Source organism: Hippocampus bargibanti, linkage group LG02 (assembly GCF_051943395.1).
Source record: "Hippocampus bargibanti isolate YZ-2025 linkage group LG02, ASM5194339v1, whole genome shotgun sequence".
NCBI lineage: Eukaryota > Metazoa > Chordata > Actinopteri > Syngnathiformes > Syngnathidae > Hippocampus > Hippocampus bargibanti.
The window spans coordinates 32,011,488-32,030,176 of NC_142735.1; the positions used below are offsets into that span (position 1 = coordinate 32,011,488).

At 41.2% G+C, this 18,689-nt stretch overlaps 1 protein-coding gene across 4 annotated transcripts in view; it reads left to right on the plus strand.

The window, feature by feature from the left end:
* tapt1a (transmembrane anterior posterior transformation 1a) overlaps positions 1-18,689 on the plus strand; it is a 58,941-nt gene that overhangs the window by 19,932 nt on the left and 20,320 nt on the right. For 3 of the 4 annotated variants that reach the window (XM_088991035.1, XM_088991037.1, XM_088991036.1), the window contains 7 exons: positions 375-472; positions 566-635; positions 1,242-1,322; positions 10,222-10,331; positions 11,766-11,825; positions 11,889-11,957; positions 12,037-12,113. In XM_088991035.1, the coding sequence (XP_088847161.1) occupies positions 375-472; positions 566-635; positions 1,242-1,322; positions 10,222-10,331; positions 11,766-11,825; positions 11,889-11,957; positions 12,037-12,113 (565 nt within the window). The remainder of the gene's footprint in view (positions 1-374; positions 473-565; positions 636-1,241; positions 1,323-10,221; positions 10,332-11,765; positions 11,826-11,888; positions 11,958-12,036; positions 12,114-18,689) is intronic. The other variant, XM_088991038.1, reaches the window with a different exon arrangement.

Sequence of the window (18,689 nt, forward strand, 5' to 3'; positions counted from 1 at the left end):
AGTAAACAGTTTTGTATATATCACAGGTACAGTTATACAGTCATAAAAATCGATAATACGAAATATAAAATGATAAAAATGACACTAAAAGTTATCAAATTTATCAATGAAGTGTAAACAGTTTGGTGTATAATAGTATTCAAGAGAATACGTAGTTTAAAAACAACAGATTGACATTGTGTACTATCCTGTCGTGTAAACGTCACGTCAGCCATTTTGAATGGATTTCGACTTACAACCGTTTGACTTGTGACCGTTTTGTCGGAACGGAACCCGGTTGTAACTCGAATGTCTTTATATCCTGATTCATGACAGAATATTTTTTTATCATGGCTTTTCCTGCTTCTATGTTTTCCTGAGCATCACATCCCCAGTCCTCCACGCCATCCTCATAATGGTCCAAGCCTCCACGCTAAACGTGGCCTTCAACTCACATAACAAGTCCCTGCTTACCATCATGATGTCAAGCAATGTTAGTATACATGCACACACGCACACACAAGGTTATTTTGTATGATGACGCTGAAGTAGCGCAAAAGGAACGTCACCGCTTCTCATTTCACAGTTTGTGGAGATCAAAGGAAGCGTTTTCAAGAAATTCGAGAAGAACAACTTGTTCCAAATGTCGAACAGCGGTAAGACATGCTTTTCAGCATCTTAATAAGGAAAGAATCGATCCAAGTTGCTACTCATTCTAAAATGTCCATCTGGCAGTGAATGAGTTAATGAACTATTTTTACACCATTGAAGTGAGGCCTTCTGTGTTCACCAAAAGTAACACAACTCACTATTATAAGGCGCTTAGAAATGAAATGCATTATTATTATTATTATTTTTATTATTATTATTATTATTATTATTAGTAGTAGTAGTATTAGTAGTAGTAGTAGTATTATGAGATAAAGATTCCGCCAACATGACTGATAATGCAACATTGGATCAGGCAACTGTCGATTCCACAATGTTGTGTGCATCCATGTTCATGTTGTCAGATCTACTGTACTTGATAGTTCCACACAGTCTTAGAGGCCAGTAGTTGCTTGATATTATTATTTCATCTTTGGAGCCTTTTTGAACCCATTATGTGCTTAGAGCATCAAGTATTATCCCAGTTGTACATGAAATGTCCTGGAAGCCTGGTGATGACAGCAGCAGCCATTTTCTTGACAAGTGTGATTTGACGGCTCTTCGGTGTTAAGCAGCAGCACTTGTCATTATGATTTCTTCTTCTTCCGCGCCAGATATCAAAGAGCGTTTCACCAGCTATGTTCTCATGCTCATCGTCTGTCTGAGGAATATGGAGCAGTTCTCCTGGAATCTGGGTAATTATATTGAAAACTATGCTTATAAATACAGTGATACCTCGGCTTACGAATGCCTTGGCTAACGAACTTTTCGGCTCACGAATGTTAAATTCACGAACTATTTTCCGGGATACATACGGAGCGCCACAATGAGTGATGTGTCATTCGCGAAGAAGCCCGTTCTCTTAACAAGGAAATGGCTGCCGACTTTTTTTTCCCTCTATTCCCCGCCAGAGAATGAGAAAATGGATAGAAAACACAGTGAAATTTGGACTCGTTTCAACGTTATTGATAGTTTGAAGGAAGAGTGTCGACTGCAAGGTTAAAATATCCCATCAATTTGAAGAGAAAGGACATGCAAGGGAATCAGCTATTAATGCAGTTTCTAGTGTGTCTGCCTGCATCTGTTGCTGTTGCAATATCACAACTTCCAAGATGTACAACCCAGAGCTCCTTGAAACGCTTGATGCAAAAAGCTATCAAAACAGCTAAACATGACACAATTGATGAGGAACTAGGTAAAATTATCGCAGAGAAAGCACGGCAACTTTACTCGGATATCGTCAAGAGGCAACCTGGAAGTTCGTCATCCATTGATAATTTCAAGGCAAGCCACGGATGGTTCGAGAACTTTAAAGGACAACTGATGTCACTTTTTTATTTCCTAACTGACATCAGAAAAACGTTTTATAGCATCTAAAATACCCAAAACACGCAGTATGATATTTTTATTCAAATGAAAAACACCAATAAAAATGACTTAAAGTGTCCAAAATCTGCAAACAATTGAGCTGCGAATTGGGCATATTCAGAAAGTCCGGCCCCCAGTTCGTGACGTCACGCCAAGACGTCTTGCATTGCTGGAGAATCAAAACAATGGCTTCAGATTTGGAGAATGGGCTTTCTTGTTACACATCCAGTTATGAATATGATTCAAATAGTTCTGAAGAGGAAAGCATATGTTTGCAATCGCTTAAAGAATTTATTCCGTGTCATGTTGAGGCATCTGGACTGCAATGTAGCGTCCCAGAATAGAGGCAGAAAATGGCGACCTCTTGTAGACATGACAGTGTATTGCGTTTCCACAGGCTTATAAATTCCTTATATGAAGCTTGGACCCCCTCTTCTGGCGCAACACGAGGTTTTCAGACCAAACAAGCATTGATGTGAAGGAAGGACTGCTACAATGTGTCCTTTTTTCGGTCAGGGGCGTTCCTTCATTGACGTCACGTAGAGACTCATCACCAACTCAAAAACAAGACTTCCGGAATATTCAGCACGAGTCTTAAAACGCAAAATATAGCTATATGTGGTGGAATCTTTGTAAAATACGCTCAGTAGAAGTCATTTGAAGCCATTTTACAAATTATGGACACAACTTGTCCGGAGATGTCGGTTGTCCTTTAAGTGTCGTACAAGGATTTATAGTGTCATTCGTCATGGTGAGGCAGAACGTTCTGACGATAAAGCTGCTAAAGCTTACAAGGAATCATTCCTCAATATGGTGGAAGAAGGCTACGTTCCTTCATCAAGTGTTTAATGCTGATGAAACTGTCCCCTCCATTCCATCAACAACCATCACAAAGGTAAATAAAACAACTTTATTATACGGTACAGTTTATTTCTTTAATTACAAAACCATAGCACATTCATTATACATAAAATAAGGTATATTTTGTGTAGTTTTAAGGCTGAGAAAATTAGAAAGTAGAAAATCATGTTTTATGGGGACCTGGGAACAGATTATTCTCATTTTAATGGTTTCCTATGGAAAATTAATGTTTGGTATACACACTTTTCGCCTTACACCAGGGGTCGGGAACCTTTTTGACTAAGAGAGCCATAAAAGTAAAATATTTAGAAATGTTTTTCAGCGAGAGCCACACGCACGCGCGCGCGTACATACAGACGCTCGCATGCGCGCGCGCGCACACACACGCGCACGCGCGGCCACTTTTCAAAAAAATATCAGAATGTATTATTTAAATTAACTTTGTGATAGTACTCACTGTTAACATAGATGGTTTTCCGTTCCTCGTGTTTGGTAAAAATCCAGGAAAACGATCGGAATGAAATTCAATTTGCCCGTCCAGAGGCGAAGTTACTGCTAGCTAGCCTGCACACGGCTCATAAGCTTCCACACTTGCTATCTGCAATCTACTTCTCGCAGAAGTATGTCGATGCTAACGTTAACATGGGGCTTGTTAAAATGTCACTGACATTCGACTGTTTCATCGATAGTATTGTTTCATTGCAAATTAGAATCAGAACATTTTCTCTCCTCTAATGCTCCGATGCATTCACGCTGAAGTGCACTAGTTGGGCTCATTTAAAGGGGCGTTTATCTGTTTCAACATGACGGCCACTATCATCCAATCAACATGGCGCTTTCGGCCATTCTAGGTCGGTGTCATCCAATCAAAATTGGGCTTTCCGCCAACTGCAGCCCCAATGGGAAATGAACGACGAAAAAAACGACAATATATATTATAATATGTAATAGTTATTGGCGAGCCATATGCAATCATCAAAAGAGCCATATATGGCTCGCGAGCCATAGGTTCCCGACCCCTGCCTTACACACTCTGTCTGGGAACCAATTAAGTTCATAAGCCAAAGTATCACTGTCGGCGAGTGAGTTGCATCAAGATTCCTCAGGTTTTCCTCTTTAGACTGTTCAAAGAGGAAGTGGAGATTTGCTTGTGTTCCGATAATATCAGAACTTGGCAGACAGATTTGAAGCAAAATTTAGGGCAGTTACACAAATGTATGTTTTCGTATTTAAGCATTTAACTAATCACATTTCAGCCATCATTTGTTACCAGGGTCCGAAATCGACCTGGACGCCTTCACAATCAGTTCTGCAGGCCCTGGAGCATCAAATGTGTCCATCAAACTGTTGCTCTAACAAATCAGATTTGGCAACCCATAAGGGGTACCAACGCCTTCTTGAAGGTGCTTGTCAACGTCAAAGTTTTTGTCAGGTTGTAAATAAAGTTCTTCTCCTGGTTCAGTTCTTCATTTGTGTTGGTCTAAATATTCAATCAGCAGGAAGCAAGGTGATATACCAATATGATTATTTCTCAGGCAGCTAGAGAATGCTCTTCACGGCAGGAGGAAGGAAGCCAAAAAGAAAGAGAGAGAGACCGAGAGAGAGCACGTCTTCAGCAGATATAGACAACAGGAGTGATGTCATTTTGAAAAGGACCTATTATCTGCTAGATACAGTCATGAATATTATATTAGAAAAAAATTGAGCTGCGAATTGGGCATTTTCAGAAAGTCCCGCACCCATTTCGTGACGTTACGCCAACACGTCTTGCATTGCCGGAGAATCAAAACAATGGCTTCAGATTCGGAGAATAGGCTTTCTTGTTACACATCCAGTTATGAATATGATTCAAATAGTTCTGAAGAGGAAAGCATACATGTTTGCAATCGATTAAAGCATTTATTCTGTGCCATTTTGAGGCAACATTGGGGGGAAATGTCTGACCCAAAAAGAGGCAGAAAATGGCCACCGAGCTCCTGTGAGGAATTAATCAGCCCGTTTCCACAGGCTGATAAATTCCTTACATGGAGCTTGGAAGCCCTCTTCTGGCTCTTTCTGGTGCAACACGAGGCGTTCAGAACAAACAAGCATTGACGTGATGGAAGGACTGCTACAATGATACAGTGTCCTTTTTTCGGTCAGGGGCGTTCCTTCAGTGACATCACGTACGGACTCGTTACCAACTCAAAAACAAGACTTTCGGAATATTCAGCACGAGTCTTAAAATGTGAAATATAGCTACATGCGTTGGAATCTTTGTAAAATACGCTCAGTAGAAGTCATTTGAAGCCATTTTACAAATTATGGACACAACTTGTCCAGAGACGTCGGTTGTCCTTTGAGGTTTTAACTGAGCGACGTACATGTATACTAAAATAACATATACAAATAACTAAACTACATACATATATAGACTAATTAACTGATAAGAATAAGTAGAAATGAAATAACATTGGCAGTTTTTCGGATGTGTATATAACTAGTTCTAAAAGTTTGATTGGTTAGTGACCGCCCAATCATAGTTTGCGCTGATCACTAGCCGCGAGTGACAGGAGCATACTGGCCAGCGCTAGCATACTGCATCGGTAGCGAGCTGCATTAGCAAATGTGTTGATTTAATTGCAGTTTTGTCAAGCCATAATTGCCGAAGGAGAAGCAATTAATGTGGTTCCAGATTTACTGTTAAGCCATTTTCAAGATGGATGTATATATATATATATAGATGGACGAATAATAATAATAATAATAATAATAATAATAATAATAATAATAATAATAATAATAATAATAATACATTTCATTTATAAGCGCCTTTCAAAACTCTCAATGTCACTTTACAGTCACATGATTAGTTTTTATGTGGGTATTATGTATGGAAAACCTTTTAAAATGTGTAATTCATTGAATGTGCCCCTTATAATCCGATGCACTTTATGTAAGGAAGAGGTTTTTAAATATATCATGCCTTGAAGGTGCGCCTTATATTCCAGAAAATACAGTAATATCAATCCTAATGCAGTAGTGACACCTTGGCTTACGGACTATATGGTTCCCAAACAGAGTGTGTAAGGCGAAAAGTGTGTATCCCAAAAATAATTTCCCATAGGAAACCATTAAAATGAGAATAATCCGTTTTAAGGTCCCCATAAAACATAATTTTCTCATTTCTAATTTTCTAAGCCTTAAAACTACACAAAATATACCATATTTTATGTATAACAAATGTGCTATGGTATTATAATTAAAGACATAAACTGTACTGTATAATAAATGGTTTTATTTACATTAGTGATGGTCGTTGATGGCTTGATGGAATGGAGTGGTCGGTTTCATCAGCATGAAGCACTTGATGAGGAACGTGGCCTTCTTTCACCACCTTGAGGAAAGATCCCTTGTAGGCGCTTTCTCTGCGATAATTTTACCTAGTTCCTCCTCAATTGTGTTCTGTTTAGCTGGGTTGATAGCTTTTTGCAAGGAGCTCTGGGTGGTACATCTTGGAAGTTGTGATATTGCAACGGCAACAGATGCAAGCAGACACACGAGAAATATCATTAATAGCTGGTTGCCTTGCTTGTCTTTTCATTTCAAATTGAACTGATGGCTTGTGCAGGTTATTTGTGGAGCCTGATTGGTGGGATATTTAAACCTTGCAGTCTACACTCTGTTTTGACTATCAAAGTTGAAATGAGTCCACTTTCACTGTTTTCTATCCATTTTGTCACTCTCTCTGTCGTCTGCCTGTCTCTTTAATGTTTAAACCACCTCCCCTCACTCTTGCGTTCTTGACCAACCACGTGGCTTTAACCGAAGACTGGGGGCGGGGAATAGAGGACAAAAATGAGTCGGCTGCCATTTTCTTGTTAGGAGAACGGGCTCGTTCGCAAACGACACATCACTCATTGTGGCGCTCCGTGTGTATCCCGAAAAATAGTTCGTATGCCAAGGTTAAATTTTCATAAATTTAATGTTTGTAATCGGAAAAGTTCGTAAGCCAAGGGGTTTGTAAACCGAGGTATCACTGTATCAAAAAATATATATAAGATCAATTGTAAATCACCACCGATTATTGGAATCAGAACTCACGAAGAGCACTTCCTAAAACGAAAAATCACGTCGAAGTCGAACGCAGTCGGTGAATGGCTCCACGGTTGCGAGCTGACCCGTGAGCACTTTTGTCCTCCAGGAGGAGTCCTCTGGAGTGCTGTTGGCATGACAGCCCAATTGACAGCTTGCTGACAAGCATCACCCCCCCCCCCCCTTCGAAACTTGTGAAGGCAGTGCGCTGACTGACAGACGCAGCCTGTCAGTCAGCGCTGTGACACCGTTGCGCTCACTTCCAACCCTTTTTTCATCAGTCACGCTCATGAATGCTTGGTCATCACAAGCTTACCTCTCAATGAGGTTTCAAGCCCATTTATGTAATTTCTCGATAATGAATGACAATGTTTAGTCGGGAAAATTGGCCTACTATGCAAACTCCAGTACTCGAGTTCTAGCAACTATGAATCAGTTGTGAACATGCCTTGAGAATTTCAAACGCTTCCATTAACAGACATCTGAAGTCAGTTTGAAAAAGTTCCAATATTTGATACTTGTCCTTAACACTCTTCTTTTATTTTGTAACGACAGTGATACCTCAGTTTACAAAGGCTTTAGCTCACGAAAATTTCGCTTCACAAACATTACATTTGCGAGCATTTTGTCTTGGCTGACAAACTAGTTTTCAGCGAATGAACCCAAACCACCCTGTCGAACAGCGCGACGGTGGCTGGCGGACGAGTCTTCGTTACCCCCTTTCTTTGAGTGTGGACATGGTTTGTTATCGAGTGGAGTGCTTTTGCTATTATGGGAGCGAAAAAGACCCCACCACAGGCTAATGTTAAAGGACAACTAAAAGCCCCAAAAGCTGACCATGCCAGTGTGATCATTAGTTGCAGCGTTTGTTTAACTAATTAGCAAGCTGGGCAGGCCTAGGGAGGCTCGTATGGACAACAGAGATGTCATACAGGAAGTTGCGGCCATCCCTCCATGAAGGGAAACAAATAATGCTGGACCCAGTTCTCTTGTATTATGATGCGTTGGCAGTCAAGTTCCAAGACATAAAACATAGCATTACTTTTGAGGCAGCTATTACGCGTTAGCTATAAAAAACATCCTCGTCTCACCCCCCTTGGATTGGATTGGATCGGATTGGAATGTTGTCTTGGGTGGTGTCCCCCCAATGGGTTTTCTCCGGGTACTCCGGTTTCCTCCCACCCCCAAAAAACATGTACAGCAAACTGATTGGACACTCTAGTCTAAATTGTCCCTAGCTGTGAGTGATGGTTGTTGTTGTCTATGTGTTCCCAGCGATTGGCTAGGTTCAGGGTGTCTCCTGCCGACTGCCCGAAGACGGTTGCGATAGGCTCTGACACACAAACGACTCTATAAAATGATTATAAAATGGATGGACCCCCCATTTAACTCGGGTCCTATACCATAGGCCAGGAAGCTTGAGGGTTCTGCGCAGTATCCGTGCTGTTCCCAGCACTGCGCTTTTCTGAAAGATATCCAATGTTGTTCCCGGGATCTGTTGCAACCACTCGAGTTTTGGGGGTCACTGCCCCGAGTGCTCCGACCACCACAGGTACGACTGTCACCTTTACCTTCCAGGCTCTCTCCAGCTCCTCTCTGAGCACTTGCTATTTCTCGAATTTCTCCAGGACCGCTACATACACGACAACGGCTTTCCTTTGCCCTTTATCTATGACCACGACATCTGGTTGGTTGGCCATTACCATCTTGTCAGTCTGTATCTGGAAGTCCCACAGGATCTCTGTTCGGTCATTCTCTACTACCTTCGCTAGCTATCTAGCTGGCTAACTATTAGTTTTATGGCTACCTAGCTTGCTGTTTATTAGCTATCTATTGGCTATATATATATACAGTGAGACTTCGGCTTACGAACACCTTACCTTACGAACTTTTCGGTTTACAAACGTCAAATGAATGAAAATTAAACCCTGGAATACGCACTACTCTTCGTGATACACACCCACCAGGCTGGCGGAGTGATCTTCGGTGGAAGCACACGACCGAACAGCGCTCCAGCCGGCACACCTTTCCACACCCCCTCTCTCTGAATTCACACGTCGGTAGCCTCAGAGGAGCTTTTTGCAGATGATTTTACTATTAGGAAATGAATGCAAGATGATCCCCTTATAATCACCGTCGAGGAGAGGAAGGAGATCATTGAGAAACATGAACGAGGATTGCGTTCGTGGCGTCACATGTGCACACCACAGCTGTCATGTGAATCTCAGCCTGACACATCTCTCACGCTGTGTCACTTTCCTGAGAGTAACTTTCTACGGCCATTCTACAAATAAACAACCCGGTATGTCCACCATTGCTACCATCCTTCGCCTAAAAGCTTTACACAAAGGCGTTATTTAGTCGATGCTTTCGTGTGAATAATGACACCGAAATTGTCACGTGCGAGTTAACAGCTGGGGCGGGGCCGCTGCTTGCGACCTCCGCCAGCCGAAGAAGACACTTCAATTTAATTTCATTTCAACGAGTCGCTGTCACCTCACCAGTGACATGATTACGACGTATCGCGCCTCGCTGTGTCTTGTGCTGGCATGTTCAAGATTTTGCTTTGCCCGAGGTGGTTTTTAGCCGCGATCGCGTAAGTTTGGTGCTTTCCGTGGAATCATCGGACACGCGCCTTTTGTTGTAATAAAACCTCTGTCAGCACCTACGGAACTCGAAGTGGATGCAGATGACATCGAGGAGCTTGTTGCTGACGATAATGAGGTCCTCAACACAGAGGATTTGATTTGCCTTCAAGAGGACAAGCAGAAGCAGGCCATTCAGGAGTCTATGTGCAGGCTTTTATTGAACAGTTCCATCCAGAAAAGGCTATGAGAATCATCAACATGATGAATGATAATGTGAAGCCTCAGTTTCGTCAGATCTTACAAGTCAGAAAGCAACAGGTGTTAATTAAGAGCCATCAACGACCATCCCAAATGTAAATAAAGTGACTTTATTATACAATGCAGGGTATTTTTTTCATTACAATACAATAGTACATTTATTATACATAGAATAAGGTATGTTGTGTGTTGTCTTAAGTCTTATTTAGTTGAAAATTATATTTTATGGAGACCTGGGAACGGATTATTCTCATTTGAGTGAACGCTGCCACGTGTGGCTGCTGCTGCTCACCCACGGAAAAACGTATCCTGTGACTGAAAAGTGTCCTTGAGAGGAAAGGCGCTTATAAATTAAATGTAATATTATTTGACCAATAAAGATGATTGTGATTGTGATGTCACGCATGTCTAATGAACCCGCATTTGCTGGTCTTCTTTGTTGCAGAGCACCTGTGGGTGTTGTTCCCCGATGTCTTCATGGTGCTCACCTCCGAAGTGGCCGTCGATGCCATCAAACACGCCTTCATCACCAAGTTCAATGACATCACGGCGGATGTAAGCACTGAATGGATTCATTTTTCCCCAGTTTCCCTTCTTTTAATAATAATAATAATAATCCATTTCATTTCAAAGCGCATTTCAAAACTCTCCAGGTCAATTTTCAGTCACAGGATCCGTTTTTCTGTGGGTGAGCAGCGGCAGCCACACGTGCCAGCGTTCACTCAACCCTGACGTAACTCAAATAGATAGAAAGCTAGCTCGTTAATAGATAGCCAATAGATAGCTGATAGACAGCTAGCTAGGTAGCCATAAAACTGATAGATAGCCAGCTAGATAGCTAGCGAACCAGCCAGATAGCTAATAGATAGATAGCAAGCCAGGTACCCGTATAACTAATAGATAGCCAGCTATAGTTATCAAACCAGCCAGATAGCTCATAAATAGCCAATAGCTAGCTAATAAATAGACAGCTAGCGAGGTAGCCGTAGAACTAATAGATAGCCAGCTAGATAGCTTGTGAGCCTGCCAGATAGCTAATAGATAGCCAATAGATAGCTAATAGATAGTCAGCCAGCTAGGTAGCCGTATAACTAATAGATAGCCAGTTCGATAGCTAGAGAACCAGCCGGATAGCTAATGGATAGCCAATAGATAGCTAATAGATAGACAGCTAGCTAGGTAACCATATACAGTAAAGTCTCGTTATATCGATATCGGTTATATCGATAGTACTGCTTATTACGATACTATTTCTATGAACGCAAGGAGAAAATTTACATGCCGCAGGATTGGATATATCGATAGTCCGGTTATATCGATATTTTTTCCGACTCCCGAGAATATTGATATAACGAGACTTTACTGTAACTAATAGATCGCCAGATAGCTAGCGAGCCTGCCAGATAGCTAATAGATAGCCAATAAATAGCTAATTGATAGACAGCTAGCTAAGTAGCCGTGGAACTACTATATAGCCAGCTAGATAGCTAGCGAACCAGCCATATAGCTAATAGATAGCCAATATATAGCTAATAGACAGCTAGCTAGGTGGCCGTATAATACATAGCCAGCTAGATAGCTAGCGAACCAGCCAGATAGCTAATAGATAGCCAATAAATAGCTAATAGTTAGATACATTTTAATTTTAATTAAATTTTTAATTTACATTTACAGGTCGTTTCATTAAAATTAAAATTTAAATTAAAATTTAAATTATCATATAATCATATAATAATAACAGTAATAATAACAATATACTAATAACGTCAAAATAATAATATACTGATAATAATTATATTATGTGACCCATAATTTTGTATCGGTTGGCCTTATTTAGAGATTTATGATAAAGAACAAGAACATCCTTGATTCTCTTCAAGCTCCATCTTAACATCAAATTGACAACAAGAAATGTCAAAACGATGGAGATAGTCTTACTTTTGTACCAATCTCACGGCAATTTTCACAGCCACTTTATCCTCCTGTCAGGTTTACAGCGAATACAGAGCGAGCCTCGCCTTTGATCTCGTCAGCAGTCGACAGAAAAACGTAAGCGAGCGTTCCTTTTGATCGTGCTGTCGCTATGTTGACGTTGAGCGTTTTCTGTGTTAGGCTTACACGGATTACAGTGACTCGGTGGCGCGCCGGATGGGCTTCATCCCGCTACCTTTGGCCGTGCTGGTAAAGATGGCGTGCCCTCGACATACTGTTGACCTGCAAAGACATGATGTCAACACCTCTGGTTTTTGTGTTGGAACAGCTTATCCGGGTGGTCATGAGTTCAGTGAAGGTGCGAGGAGCGCTGTCGTACACGTGTGTGCTCCTCTTTTATCTTGGGTAAGACTCCATTCACTTTTCAGTTGCTTGCTTCTGCAAACCAATACGGACAGAAATTGGTATATAGTGATACCTCCGATGACGAACGCTTCAGCTAACGAACCTTTCGCCTTACGAACATTAAATTCATGTAGTCTTGGCTAACAAACTAGTTTTCGGGAGACGAACCAAACCACACAGCGCCACAGTGGCTGGTAGACTAGTTTTCGTCACCCCCTTTCTTTGAGTGGGCACATGGTTTGTTATCGAGTCGAGTACTTTTGCTATTATGGAAGCGAAAAAGACCCCACCATTGGCTAGCGTTAAGCCGAAAAAGACACAAAAGAAAATGACGGTCGAGCAGAAGAAGGACATCATCAAAAAACACGAACGAGGTGTGCGTTTATGTGACTTGGCGTCCCAGTACATGTACGCTAAGTCAACCATTGTTACCTGTGGCTAAGGGTGTTTCTGTGTTGTCTAAGCAACGGTCTCAGGCAATAGAAGTTGAAAACCTTAACGAAAAGCAGCTAGCAGGGGACAGTGTGAGTGAGGGTATTATCGCAGAGAAAGCACGGCAACCTCACTCGGATATCATCAAGAGGCAACTACATCAACATCCATCACAAAAGTCAATAAAACGACTTTATTACACAGCACAGTTTATTTATTTCATTACAATCCAGTAGCACATTTATTATACATAAAATAAGGTATATTTTGTGTAGTTTTAAGGCTTATTTAGTCAAAAATGATGTTTTATGGGGACCTGGGAATGGATTATTCTAATTTTTAATGGTTTCTTATGGGAAATAAATGTTCGGAAGACAAACTTTTCGCCTTACATACACTTTCAAGGAACTATGTTCTTGAGCTGAAGCATTTTCTGTGTAGCTTTATCTGTTGTTTCTATTTATAATTGTATTTTATTTATTATTGTATCTATGCTCGTCTGTGACTGTAAAGTATCCTTAGCTTTGAAAGGCGCTTGAAATAAAAAATTATTATTATTATTATTATTATTATTATTATTATTATTATTATTATTATTATTATTATTATTATTGTCACTTTATTTGACATTTAGTTGATTCAAATGTGTAATTTATTGTAACGTCTTTGAAAAGCTTAAAAGGGCCTTTATTAGTCTCGCAGTGGAGTAATTGAAAGTCAACTTGCCGGATCCACAGAGTTACTGCCGGTGAGCCTGCACATGGCTCATCAGCTTGCACGCTTGCTTTCTGCTGTCTCTCGCGGAAGTATATTGATGCTAACGTTAGCATGGGGCTTGTCAAAGTGCCACTGACATTCGACTGTTTCATCTATGGTATTGTTTCATTGCAAATTAGCCTCAGAACCTTTTCTCTCCACAAAGGCGAATCCTGCGGTGCATTCAAGCTGAAGTGTACTTGCCAGTTTTTTTACTCGTCAGCTTATTTAAAGGACAACCGACGCCTCCGGACAAGTTGTGTCCATAATTTGTAAAACCGCTTCAAATGACTTCTACTGAATGTTTTTTACAAAGATTCCACCGCATATAGCTATATTTAATTTTAATTCATATTTATATTCCCTTGCTGAAGATTTTGCTCCAGTTGTCGTTTGTCGTCATGGTGCACAATGCAATGTTTGCTTTGCGTTGTCTGCTAAAAGCCACGTTGACTCCTCTTTCTAAGCGCCTTTCCAAAACTTTAAAGTACAGTTTACAGTCATGGTATAGTCCGAAGCATGAAACAGGCTTCTGATTGGCTGCCGTGCCGAGCATGCAAATTGCCAAACGAATGTTCGTTTTGCATACTCAGCACGGCAACGAATCAGAAGCCTGTTCCGTGCTTCGGATTATACCGTGACTGTAAAGTATACTTGATAGTTTTGAAAGGCGCTTAAGAAGAGGAGTCCACATGGCTTGTAGCGGTTTGCTTGTGGCTATTGCTTTATTGAAGAAAACGAACGTTTGATTTGAAAAAAAAACTTTTTTTTTCTTGAAGAAGTTGTCGGCCACCCGGCCCGAGACGTTTTGAAAGTTGTACACCCAACGTAAAAGTTGTATGCCCCGGGCCTCCGGGCAGACGTTATTTCAAACATGCTATAAAGCGTTTTTCTGATGTCAGTTAGGAAACAAAAAAGTGGTGTCGGTTGTCCTTTAAAAGGGTGTTTACCTGTTTTAACATGACGATCAGTATCATCCAATCAAAATTGCGCTTTCCGCCAACTGCAGCCCCAACAGGAAATGAACAGCGAAAAAAAGCGAGAATATGTATTTATCCGCGAGCCATATGCAATCATCAAAAGAGCCTTATATAGCTCGCCAGCCATATGTTGCCCACCCCTGATGTAGTCTAAAGCGAGCATGTCCATTGACACATTTTATATTTGCATCTATTTTTATTCAAATCGTGCATATGGTATGTCATAGAAAACGGACTCTTTACTTTTCCTTTTGCCTTTTCCCTTCAAGGGGTCGCCACAGCAAATGAGTGTCCTCCATCTTTCGAGGTTTGATCCGCATGTTTGTTTTAGCCAAGCTTTTACGTCGGGTGCCCTTCCTGACACAACCCTCTGTATTTATCCGGGCTTGGGACCGGCACAAGAAGACATATGTCCCTCTGTGGCTACAGAATAAGCAACATTACAAACGGACTCAAATATTCCCACATAACCCACACACGCAGGGCACGGTTACATAAGCAGGAAGACATCCTCGCATTCTTTTCCATGCTCGTTCACCGTATCTCATCGGGCCGGCGCCATTGAAGAGTTTTCCCCCTGGGGGGTGAACAGTATGATGCTGTCATCTCGGCTGCCATCTCGGGCCGGTTTAAAAATAGTCGTTGCTGCAACACGCTGCCATGCCCCGGCAACAGTTCGGCTGCATCAACACGCGCTTGCTCTTCACACCTCATCGCGTGCAGCAGTTGCGAGGACCTAATTTTGTCCGCTTCTAATCAGAGAGGCTCAGTTTCGACCGATTGATGGCACACTTGGATCACAAAAACATCGCAGTATCCCAGTAATCATTTTACTCGCCACTGAACTGAACACGTTTTTCTGCCACAATCACTCTTAACAAAATGACCCTATTTTCTGCGCTATAAGGCGCACCAAATAGGATTTTTTTTTCAAAAGATGACCATGCGCCTCATCATCAGATGTGCCTGATAATAATAATACAGTGATACCTCGGTTTACGAACCCCTTGGCTTCCGAACGTTTCGGTTTACGAACTTTAAATGTATGAAAATTTTAGCTTGGCATGTAAACTATTTTTCTGTTTTTTTCTGGATACACACGGAACTGCCACAGTGATGTGTCGTTCGCGAACGAGCCCGTCCTCCTAAAAGAAAATGGCAGCCGGCTTATTTTGGTCCTCTATTCCCTGCCCCCAGTCATCGGTTAAAGCCACATGATTGGTCAAGAACGCAGCATTGAGGGGGGGTTTACAGACAGAGAGAGAGTGAAGTCATTCTCCCAAAAAGAATATGGCTGCCAACATTTTTTGTCCTCTATTCCCCGCCCCCAGTCTTCGGTTAAAGCCATGTGATTGGTCAAGCAGTGAGGGGAGGTGGTTTAAACATGAAAGAGACAGGCAGACGACACAGAGAGAGTAAGCAAATGGATAGAAAACTGACATTTTGACTCGTTTCAACTTTTTCAAAGGCAGAGTGTAGACTGCAAGGTTAAAATTCCCATCAGTCAGGCTCCACAAATAACCCACACGAGACATCAGTCCAATTTGGAATGAAAATACAAGCAAGGTAACCAGCTATTAATGATGTTTCTAGTGCAGGGGTGGGCAATCTTTTTGACTCGCGGGCCGCATTGGGTTCTAAAATTTGACAGAGGGGCCGGGCCAGGAACATTTGGAGGGAGTGTTTGGGCCGGAAATACTATGAACAAGTTATGTCCATAATTTATAAAATCACTTCAAATGACTTCGACTGAGCGTATTTTACCAAGATTCCACAGCATATAGCTATAGTTTACGTTTTAAGACTTGCGCTGAATAGTCATGAAGTCTTATTTTCGAGTTGATGACGATCCCCATGTGACGGTCACGTTTGGACCGCCCCTGACCGAGAAAGCGACATACAATGCATTTTGAGTACTTTGTTTGGTCTGAAAACTTCGTGTTGATCCGTGTTGATGGCGAAGTTAGAAGGAAAACACATAAATAACGCCATGGTAAATCGTTGTGTGTTGCACCAAGACAACTATTTGATATTCGCTGACACAAATTCCCAGCTAACAAATCAGCCCATTTCCAACGGAGCTTGGGCGCAATCTTCTGCATTTTCTGGGTGCTACATTGCTGTTCTTGACGGCTGATATGGGAGGACTCCTTGAATCAATTGCAAACATTTATGCTTTCCTCTTCAGAACTATGTGAATCATATTCATAACTGGATGAGTAACAAGAAAACATCTTCTCCGAATCTGAAGGCATTGTTTTGATTCTCGAGCAAGGCAAGACGTCTTGGCGTGACGTCACGAACAGGGGGTGGGACCTTCTGAAACTGACCATTTCCGGATTCGTTTTGAAGTCATTTTTATTGGTGTTTTTCATTTAACTAAAAATATCAGCCTGCCTGTTTTGGGTATTTTAGATGCTATAAAACGTTTTTCTGATGTCAGTGGGAAGCAAAAAAAATGGTGCCGGTTGTCCTTTAAATGTAGTGTGTACAAACCTCATAGCACAGTAAGTACACTACAACTCAATTAATTAACTGTCTTTCAAATGTGAAAAATATCCCTGAACAGTTAGTAAATTTGTCTCAAGGAATATGGAGTTTACATACTATTTCGCAGATACTTGGAGGAGGAAATGGAAATAGATTAAAATAACATATGCACTGTGATTTATCAAGATTGCGTCTGTTTTTAATAAGTTTCCATCGAAGGGGCACTTGTGTTAAATTCCGCCAAATCAGAGATGGTTTGTCCTGACCGCGCGCTCAACAAACTCCTCACTGACGCCCTCGCCTTCCCGCGCAAACAGTACATGTGTACCGTCGCCGAGCACACAGACATAGACTACTTTCAGTTGAAATTTGCATACTCGGCACGGCAGCCAATCAGAAGCCTGCTTCTTTCTTCCGGACTTTTGCAAGCGTTAGAAAGTCGTGCAATTGCATGTCATTTTCCAAAATAGATGCACAGAACTCAGCCCAGAAGAAAGATTCAAAAGAAGCTAACAACATATGTGACCCTACAAAACGTAAATTTACATTAAACCGTGACTGTAAAGTGTACGTGAGACTTATGAAAGGGGCTTAGTGGCTCGTAGGAAGCAATGCAAACGTTGCATTGTGCACCACAATGACAATCGACTACTGCAGCAAAATCTACAGCCATGCACAATATTAAGCAAGGTAGCATTTGTAGTAGGTGCATTCTTGATTTTATAAAAAACTTTATACTTTGTGACAATGTTTTTTAATGTGGTTAGTTGTCTCATTGTGCTTCAAGTTGTGAAAAATGGGGCAGGGAACTTTTCAGTTATCTGCCCTGTTGTTCGCTAACTTTTTGTCATGAGTTTTAAACACTGTTTGTACTATAATTTGGGCAAGTTCGGCGGGCCGGATTAAAAAGCCTAACGGCCGTATGTGGCCCGCGGGCTGTAGTTTGCCCATGTCTGTTCTACTGTGTCTGATTGTATCTGATGCCGTTGCAATATCACAACTTCCAAGATGTACCACCCACAGCTTCTTGAGACACTTTATGCAAAAAGCTATCCATTCCATCAAGCCATCAACAACCATCACAAAGGTAAATAAAATGACTTTATTACACTGTACAGTTTATTTCTTTAATTATAATAATATAGCAAATTTATTATACATAAAATAAGTTTTTTGTAAAGGTATTTTGTGTAGATTTAAGGCTTAGAAAATTATAAAGTAGAACATTATGTTTTATGGGGACCCGGGAATGGATTATTCTCATTTTAATGGTTTCCTATGGGAAATATTTTTTTGGGATACACACTTTTGGCCGTACACACACTGTCTGACAACCAATTAAGTTCGTAAGCCAAGGTGTCACTGTAATACATTTCATTTATTGGATTGGATTTGCCTTTATTAGTCTCGCAGTGGAGAAATTTACATTTCACAGCAGCAAAATTATGAAATGAGTGAAAGTAGAAAAACAAAATACAGGAGCTGCTGGAAAGGCAGCCACTCTCTTGCTATATGTGCCTTTCAAAATTTTCAAGGTTACTTCACACTCGCGGGATAAGTTTTTGTGAGCAGCAGCAGCCACACGGGCCAGCGTTCACCCAACCCGGAAGTAACTCATATAGATAGAAAGATAGGTATCGAAGAGCTAGTTAATACCTAGCTAGCTAGATGGATGCAAAACGTTTTAAAATATGTCATTCATTGAAGGTGTCCCTTATAATGCAGTGGACCTTATGTATGGAACAGGTTTTTGAATATGTCATTCCTTGAAGATGCCCCTTATATTCCAGAAAATACAGTACGTACATTCATTTGAAGATGAACAACCAGTTGAGTTTGCAAAGTGCCACTTCCACACAAAGCTGCAAATTTACCTTTATGACGGAGACCCTTTAACTCATTCACTGCCCGACGTGTA